This window comes from Rattus rattus, chromosome 2 (genome assembly GCF_011064425.1).
Source record: "Rattus rattus isolate New Zealand chromosome 2, Rrattus_CSIRO_v1, whole genome shotgun sequence".
NCBI lineage: Eukaryota > Metazoa > Chordata > Mammalia > Rodentia > Muridae > Rattus > Rattus rattus.
Genome location: NC_046155.1, coordinates 180,451,979 through 180,461,888, shown reverse-complemented (window position 1 = coordinate 180,461,888; position 9,910 = coordinate 180,451,979). Strand labels below are relative to the sequence as shown.

The following is a 9,910-nucleotide window of genomic DNA, read 5'->3' as shown; positions in this document are numbered from 1 at the left end:
AACAAAGCTGTTGCTACTAGCATTAAACTAATGTCATCGATTTTGTGTCTTCTTAAAAACAACAACAATGACAACAACAAGGACAACAACAACAAAAACCAACATTGAGTCCAATGAGTACTGCTCACATACTTGTGGATATGTAGCTATCTCCTGGGGTGTAGTTGCCCAACAAGGTCTGATTCACAAAGAAAGCTGACTCCTTAACTTCATCCGAGAAACTTTCTTTGCAGTAGAATCGTGGTGATCAACACAGAGACTTAAAACTGATCAAGATACTGAGAATAAAAACCTCAGGATGCTCATTCCTAAATGGAATATCTGTATCACACTTCCTTCTTTCAAGGATAAAGGATCAGTGTGGAAGAGAGGGCAGAAAGATTGTAAGAACCAGAGGTGGTGTTATGTGCCAGTATCTCCTGGGCATGGACTGATATTATATTTATAAACTGATAGCAGTTGTGACAACATGCATGAGTTCTGTACGAGGTCAAACCAGAGCATGGAGAAGGGAGGTGGGTGTGAAGTTCCATCCCTAGCTGAGGATCTAGAGTCAGTTCATCTCTGTTTGTGTTTGGTTTATGTGTAAATGTCATTGCTCTGCTTTGAATCCAGTACTTTTATTCAAAAGTCAAGTAGATTGGTTTAGGTGAGTTCCTTCAATTCTTCCCATTCAGCTTTCATTATGTCTGTTGGTTGTTTTCAGGGTACCAATGTGATAACATCACTGTCATCCATACTGCATGATGACAAAGAATTTCCTAATCCAGAGAAGTTTGACCCTGGTCACTTTCTAGATGAGAGAGGTAACTTTAAGAAGAGTGACTACTTTATGCCATTCTCAGCAGGTAAAAGAAATTCATTTCCATTTGTACTTTGGAGGACATAATCGAATTTTAGGATCAGATGCAATTTCTATGGTGATTTTGCCAGGATTAATAGATTTTCTGCTTATATGCCATAAGAACTTCCACTTTAATGACTATATATTTCCTCTACATATAATAATTCTTTATTGGACCATATTAGTGAGCATTGTAGGGTCTAGCACAGTTTTTCCATGTTAAGAAAGCAAATTATATTTGTGTGCCATTATGGCTCTACATCCCTGTTCATACCAATGAGGTTGGCCATGATCATGTTAGTGGATTCTGGGAGAGGAAGGAAGATAGGACATCTAGGAGTGGAAGAGACCTGAGGCAGTATGGCTTAATGGAGGGGAACAAAGGCTACCTTTGGTAGAGTCTTTTGGGGCAAGTAAATCATTGCTCAGGGCCAGGGTGCTAGGGATGCCATATTTGCATAAGGGAGAATACCCGGTGCTGATCATAAAGAGGAGACACTATTGCTCCTGAGGGCATGTCAGAACCTTGCTTTGTCAATGGCAGCTTGAAGCTTTCAACTTCATGGTATTGGAGATGGGTGAATGGAGCTGTGTGTGGGTTTGAGAACCTGATGTGGGTGTCTTTTATCCACATGCTGAACAACTCATTGACTACTGTAGAATCTCCATGACAATTCACAACACAATCTACAGACAATTCAGGAGCAAGTCTTTTTCTCTTTTTTTCTTTTCTTTGTTATTACAGGAAAGAGGATATGTGCAGGAGAAGCCCTGGCTCGCATGGAGCTGTTTTTGTTCTTCACCACCATTTTACAGAATTTTAACCTGAAGTCTCTGGTTGATGTAAAGGACATTGACACAACACCAGCTATCAGTGGATTTGGCCATTTGCCCCCTTTTTACAAGGCTTGTTTTATTCCTGTGCAAAGGGCAGACTCCCTAAGCTCTCATCTGTAATGTCTCTTCTGAGGGTTCTGTCTACTTCATTCTTGGTATTATAGTAGCTTTAACTCACATATCCCCATTTCCTTTAGATCCAGTGAACATCAAACCTCATTGAATTGAGTTCCCTGCGTCAATATATAGCTCTATTCCTGTTCCCTATATCTTGTGACGTTCCCTATATCTTGTGACATTCCCATGCAGTACTTACATAGTTAGTGCTAATACTTGTATGACTTCATTACTGTTAATACTGTTTTCACTATATAAACAGCAAAATATTTAGAATATGAGAATTCAGAGTCATCTGTTCCCTCCATGTGCTAAATAAATACTAATTTTTGGACCAGTTCATAGACTCTTTTTTTTACGGGTATAATGTAAGGAAGAAGTAAAGAAAACAAACTCTCAAGAGACCATATTTGTCTTCATTTATACAAAAAGAGACCGAGGAAGAAAAAGGCAGAAGTGCTTTCTTGGCTGTTACTGCACATTTGGATTTGAAGGAGAGAAATTGTATCCAAGGAAAGTTCCTGGCTTTGGGAATCATTCTGACGATTAGTCGTGCACAGTGAACATTGGGGATTAGAGCTAATACCTCAGCTTTGATGTTTACTGTGAGCACAAAGTAGGGATAATGAATATTCTTTTTGCTTTCCATTTCCAACTTAGAGTTAAATAGTAATTAACGTCTATGTCGATTCATATTTTATGTGTTTGTTCAAGGAGATGGTTCATTTAATAATGTGTTTGCTGTGGAAGCGAGAGGATCCAAATTTAATACTCAGACCCATGTAAAGAAAGCAAGGCTTGGTAATGCATATTTAAAATCCTAGTGCTGAGAAGAAGGGATGGGAGGGTCCCTGGGTCTTACTGGCTAGCCAGCCTAACTTACCTGTGAGTTATAAGACCATGCTAAAAAAACTAGCCAGTTGGCAGTGGTGGATGTTTTCAATCCCACACTGGGGGCAGAGGCGGGTGGATCTCTGAGTTCAAGGCCATCCTGGTATATCAATTGAGTTCCAGGACAGCCAAGGCTATACAGAGAAACCCCGTCTCAAAAAAGCAAACCAAACCAAAACATGGTTGATGATACCTGATGAATGACCCCTAAGAGTGACCTTTGTTGCGTACATACATATCATCACACATGTACATACCACAACATACACCCACAGAAAAGTTTGTGCATGAACACATACTTAGAAAGTCACAGTTTTGGTGTAGATTATGTATTTCACTTGGTAGAGTGCTATGTCACATGCACCAAGATGTGCGATTGAGCTTCAGTGTTGCATAAAACTCTATGTGGTGACACATGTCTATAATCTCAGCTCTTAGGAGGTAGAGAGCAGATCAGAAAACTATGATCATTCTCTGCTATATAGCAAAGTTGAGACCAGGCTGTGCTAAATGAATCTTTTATCTCCTTTCTTTTCTTTTTAAAATAAGAACAACATTTAATTGAGGCTGGCTAACAGGTTCAGAGGATCAGTCCATTATTATCAAGGAGGGAACATGGCAGCATCCAGCCAGGAGGAGCTGAGAGTTCTACATCTTCATTTGAAGGCTGCTAGTAGACTAATAGTTTCCAGGCTGCTAGGTTTGAGGGTATTTAAGCCCACCCCCACAGTGACACACCTACTCCAACAAAGCCACAACTCTTAATAGTGTCCTTCCCTGGACCAAGCATATATAAACCAACACATTCCACTCTCTGGCCCCCATAGGCTTGTACAAACCTAGGAGTCTATGAGGCCATACCTAAACACAATTCAAAATTTAGTCTGGTTCCTGTCAGCATGCACTTCTTAGTTTCATCCATCTTATCAAGTTTTGGTGGCTGTAATATATATGGGTCACATGTGGGGCAGGCTCTGAATGGCTGTTCCTGCAGTCTCTGCTCTAAAAGTTGACTCCCTATCTTCTCTAATGAATATTTTCTTTCCCCTTTTGAAGAAGGAGTAAAGCATTAGCATTTTGGTCATTCTTCTTGAGTTTCATGTGGTCTGTGCATCTTGGGTAATTTGAGCATGTAGGTTAATACCCACTTATCAATGAGTGCATACCATGTGTGTTTTTCTGTGATTGGGTTGCCTCACTCAGAATGATATTTTCCAGTTCATTCCATTTGCCTGTGAGTTTCATGAAGTCATTGTTTTGGACAGCTGAGTAGTACTCCATTGTGTAGATGTACCTCATTTTCTGTATCTATTCCTCTGTTGAAGGGCATCTGGGTTCTTTCCAGCTTCTGGCTATTATAAATAGGGCTGTTATGAACATAGTGGAACATGTGTCTTTGTTGTATGTTGGAGCATCTTTTAGGTATATGCCCAAGAAAGATATAGCTGGGTACTCAGGTAGTGCAGTGTCCAATTTTCTGAGGAACCTCCAGACTGATATCCAGAGAGGTTGTACCAGTTTGCAATACCACCAACAATGGAGGAGTGTTCCTCTTTCTCCACATCCTTGTCAGCATCTACTGTTGGCTGAGTTTTTGATCTTAGCCATTCTGACTGGTGTGAGGTGGAATCTCAGTGTTGTTTCGATTTGCATTTCCCTGATGACTAAGGATGTTGATCATTTCTTTTCTTTTTTTTAAAATTAGGTGTATTTATTTACTTACATTTCAAACGTTATTTCACTTCCTGGTTTCCTGTTCATAAGCCCCCATTCCCTCCCCTCACCCTCCCCGACATGGGTATTCCCCCCTTACATCCCTCTTATTGCCCCACCCCAATATTCTCCTGCACTGGGGGTCCAACCTTGGTAGGACCAAGGGCTTCCTTCTCCTGGTGCCTCAACAAGGCTATTCTCTGCTACACATGCAGTTGGAGCCCTGGGTCCATCCATGTATAGTTTTTTGGTAGTGGTTTAGTCCCTAGAAACTCTGGCTGTTGGCATTGTTGTTTTTATGGGATTGTAAGCTCCTTCAACTCCTTCAATCCTTCCTCTAATTCCCCCCCAAGGGAGTCCTATTCTCAGTTCGATGGTTTACTGGTAGCATTGAACTCTGTATTGGACATGCTCTGGATGTGTCTCTCAGGAGAGATCTATATCCAGTCCCTTTCAGCATGCATTTTCCAGCTTCATCAATCTTATCTAGTTTTGTTGGCTGTATATAGATGGGCCACATGTGTGTCAGGCTCTGAATGGCCATTCCTTGAGTTGCTGCTCTAAACTTTGCTTCCATATCCCCTCCTATGGGTATTTTTCCCCCTTTTAAGAAAGAGTAGAAGCATCTGCATTTTGGTCATCCTTCTTCTTGAGCTTCCTGTGGTCTGTGGATTGAATCTTGGGTAATTTGAGAATTTTGGCTAATATCCACTTATGAGTGAGTGCATACCAAGTGTGTTTTTCTGCAATTGAGTAACCTCACTCAGGATGATATTTTCTAGTTCATTCCATTTGCCTATGAATTTCATGAAGTCATTGTTTTTTGATAGCTGAGTAATACTCCATTGTGTAGATTTACCAAATATTTTGAATCCACTCCTCTGTTGAAGAGCATCTGGGTTCTTTCCAGCTTCTGGCTATTATAAATAGGGCTGCTATGAACATAGTGGATCATGTGTCTTTGTTGTACATTGGAGCATCTTTTGGGTATATGCCCAAGAAAGGTATATCTGGGTACTCAGGTAGTGTAATGTCCAATTTTCTGAGGAACCTCTGGACTGATTTCCAGAATGGTTGTACCAGTTTGCAATCCCACCAACAATGGAGGAGTGTTCCTCTTTCTCCGCATCCTTGCCAGCATTTGCTGTCACCTGAGTTTTTGATCTTAGCCATTCTCACTGGTGTGAGGTGAAATCTCAGTGTTGTTTTGATTTGCATTTCCCTGATGACTAAGAATGTTGAACATCTCTTTAGGTGCTTTTTGGTCATTTGATAATCCTCAGCTGAGAATGTTTTGTTTAGCTCTGTACCCCATTTTTTAATAGGGTTATTTGGCTCTCTGGAGTCTAACATCTTGAGTTTTTTGTACATTTTGGATATTAGCCCTTTATCAGATGTAGGATTGGTAAAGATCTTTTCCCAATCTGTTGGTTGCAGTTTTGTCCTAATGACAGTGTCTTTTGCTTTACAAAAGCTTTGCAGTTTTATGAGATCCCATTTGTCGATTCTTGATCTCAGTGCATGAGTTATTAGTATTCTGTTCAGGAGAATTTCCCCAGTGCCCATGTGTTCCAGATTATTCCCCACTTTTTCTTCTATTAGTTTGAGTGTATCTGGTTTGATGTGGAGGTTTTTGATCCACTTGGACTTAAGCTTTGTACAGGGTGATATGCATGGATCAATCTGCATTCTTCTACATGGTGACCTCCAGTTGATCCAGCACCATTTGCTGAAAATGCTATCTTTTTTCCATTGGATGGTTTTGGCTCCTTTGTCAGAAATCAAGTGACCATAGGTGTGTGGGCTCATTTCTGGGTTTTCAATTCTATTCCAGTGGTCTATCTGCCTGACTCTGTACCAATACCATACCTTTTTATCACTATTTCTCTGTAATACTGCTGGATGTCAGGGATAGTGATTCCCCCGCAAGTCCTTTTATTGTTGAGGATAGTTTTAGTTATCCTCGGTTTTTTGTTATTCCATATGAATTTGCAAATTTTTCTTTATAACTCTATGAAGAATTGGGCTGGAATTTTGATGGGGATTGCACTGAATCTGTAGATCGCTTTTGGTAAAATGGCCATTTTTACTATATTGATCCTGCCAATCCATGAGCATGGGAGATCTTTCCATCTTCTGAGATCTTCTTCAATTTCTTTCTTCAGAGACTTGAAGTTCTTACCATACAGATCTTTCACTTGCTTGGTTAAAGTCACACTGAGGTATTTTATGTTATTTGGGACTATTATGAAGGGTGTTGTTTCCCTACTTTTTTTCTCAGTCTGCATATTTTTTGTGTAGAGGAAGGCTATTGATTTGTTTGAGTTAATTTTATAGTCAGCCACTTTGCTGAAGTTGTTTATCGGGCTTAGTAGTTCTCTGGTGGAACTTTTAGGATCACTTAAGTATACTAATATATCATCTGCAAATAGTCATATTTTGACTTCTTCCTTTGCAATTTGTATCCCTTTGACCCCCTTTTGTTGTCTGATTGCTCTGGCTAGGACTTCAAGTACTATATTGAATAAGTCAGGAGAGAGTGGGCAGCCTTGTCTTGTCCTTGATTTTAATGGGATTGCTTCAAGCTTCTCTCCATTTAGTTTGATTTTAGCTACTGGTTTGCTGTATATGGCTTTTACTATGTTCACATATGGGCCTTGAACTCCTGTTTTTTCTTGGACTTTTATCATTAAGGGGTGTTGAATTTTGTTAAATCCTTTTCATCATCTAATGAAATGATCATGTGGTTTTTATCTTTCAGTTAGTTTATATAGTAGATTACATTGATGGGTTCCATACATTGAACCATTCCTCCATACCTGGGATGAAGCCTACTTGATCATGATGGATGATCATTTTGTTGTATTCTTGGATTCTGTTTGCAAGAATTTTGTTGAATATTTTTGTGTCGTCATTCATAAGGAATATTGGTCTGAAGTTCTCTTTATTTGTTGGGTCTTTGTGTAGTTTAGGTATAAGAGTAATTGTGGCTTCATAGAAGTAATTTGGTAGAGCTCTGTCTGTTTCTATTTTGTGAAATAGTTTGGTCAGTATTGGTATGAGTTCGTCTAAGAAGGTCTGATAGAATTCTGCGATAAATCCATCTGGTCCTGGGCTCTTTTTCTTGGGTGACTTTTAATAACTGCTTCTATTTCTTTAGGAATTATGGTGTTGTTTAGATGGTTTATTTATTCCTGATTTAACTTTGGTACCTGATATTTGTCTACAAAATTTTCCATTTCCTCCAGATTTTGCAGTTTTGTTGAATATAAGGCTTTTCTAATAGGATCTGATGTGTTTTTCAATTTCCTCAGATTCTGTTGTTATGTCTCCCTGTTTGTTAATTTGGACACACTCTTTGTGCCCTCTGCTTAGTCTGGCTAGGTGTTTATCTTTCTTCTTGATTTTCTCAAAGAACCAGCTCTTGGTTTTGTTGATTCTTTGTATAGTCCTTTTTCTTTCTACTTGGTTGATTTCAGTCCTAAGTTTGATTATTTCCTGCCTTCTACTCCTCTTGGGTGTATTTGCTTCTTTGCTTTTAGGTGTCTGATAAACAGCTTCAGCAAAGCAACTGCATATAAAATTAACTCAAACAAATCAAGAGTCTCCCTCTACTCAAAGGATAAACAGGCTGAGAAAGAAATTAGGAAAATGACACCCTTCACAATATCCACAAATAATATAATATACCTCTGTATGATTTTAACCACACAAGAGAAAGATATGTATTACAAGAACTTCAAGTCTCAGAAGAAAGAAATTGAAGAAGATGTCAGAAGATGAAAAGGCCTCCCATGCTGTTGAATTGGCAGGATTTATATAGTAAAAATGTCCATTTTGCCAAAAGCAATCTATAGATTCAATGCAATTCCCATCCAAATTCCAACTCATTTCTTCATAGAGTTACAAAGAGCAATTTGCAAAGTCATTTGGAATTACAAAAAACCCCAGCATACCGAAAGGTATACTCAACAGTAAAAGAACTTCTGTGGGATTCACCATCACAGACCTCGAGTAGTATTATAGACCAATAGTGATAAAAACTGTATGGTATTGGTACAGAGACAGCAGATATATCAGTGGAATACAATTGAAGACCCAGAAATGAACCCATACACCTATGGTCACTTGACTTTTGACAAAGGAGCTAAAGCCATCCAATGGAAAAATAGCATTTTCAACAAATTTTGTTGGTTCAACTAGAGGTCAGCATGTAGAAAATGTAAATCAATCCATTTTTTTATTGCCCTGTACAAAGTTTAAGTCCAAGTGGATCAAAGACCTCCACATTAAGCCAGATACACTCAAACCAATAGAATAAAAAGTGGGGAAGAGCCTCAAACTCATGTCACTGAGGAAAATTTCCTGAAGAGAACACCAATGGTTTATGCTTTAAAATGAAGAATTGAGAAATGGAACCTAATAAAACTGAAAAGCTTTTTTAAGGGAAAGGACACTGTCATTAGGACAAAACACCCACCAAAATATTGGGAAAAGATCTTTACCAATCCTACATTTGATAGAGGGGTAATATACAAAATATACCAAGAACTCAAGATGTTATATTCCAGAGAGCCAAATAATCCTATTAAAAATGGGGTACAGCACTAAACAAAAATTTCTTAGCTGAGGAATATCGAACGGCTGAGAAATTCCTAAAGAAATCTTCAACATTCTTAGTCATCAGGGAAGTGCAAATCTAAATAACCCTGGAATTCCACCTCACACCAGTCAGAATGCCTAAGATCAAAAACTCACGTGACAACAGATGCTGGCAAGAATGTGGAGAAAGAGGAACACTTCTCCATTGTAGATGGGATTGCAAAGTGGTACAGCCTTTCTGGAAATCAGTCTGGAGGATCATCAGAAAATTGGACATAGTACTGCCTGAGGACCCAGGTATATCACTCCTGGGCATATACCCAAAAGATGCTCCAACATACAACAAAGACATATGCTCCCCTATGTTCATATGAGCCTTATTTATAATAGCTAGAAGCTGGAAAGAACCCAGATGCCCTTCAACAAAGGAATGGATACAGAAATTGTGGTGTGTCTACACAATGGAGTACTACTCAGCTATCAAAAACAATGACTTCATGAAATTCATTGGCAAATGGAATGAAACAGAAAATATCACCTTGAGTGAGACAACCCTATCACAAAAGAACACACATGGTATGCATTCATTGATAAGTGGATATTAGCCCAAAAGCTCCAATTACCCAAGATGCCATTCATAGACTACCTGAATCTCAAGAAGAAGGATGACCACAATGTGATTCTTCACTTGTCCTTAAAAGGGGGAACAAAAATATTCATAGGAGTGGATATCAAGCAAAGTTTCTAGCAGAGACTGAAGGAAAGGGCATTCAGAGACTGCTCCACATGTGCCTCATATATATCCATCCAGTAAGACTAGATAAGATTGATGAAGCTAAGAAGTGCATGCTGACCTGAACTGGATATAGATGTCTCCTGAGAGACACAGCCAGAGCATGTCAAATA

At 39.1% G+C, this 9,910-nt stretch overlaps 1 protein-coding gene across 1 annotated transcript in view; it reads left to right on the top strand.

Moving 5' to 3' along the window:
* The window catches only part of LOC116894588 (cytochrome P450 2C11-like), a 5,255-nt gene extending 3,118 nt beyond the window's left edge, over nt 1-2,137 (top strand). Inside the window, exons 2-3 of the mRNA XM_032896307.1 lie at nt 707-848; nt 1,590-2,137. Coding sequence (XP_032752198.1) covers nt 707-848; nt 1,590-1,801 — 354 coding nt within the window. The 3' untranslated portion in view covers nt 1,802-2,137. The remainder of the gene's footprint in view (nt 1-706; nt 849-1,589) is intronic.
* The last annotated feature ends 7,773 nt before the right edge of the window (nt 2,138-9,910 follow it).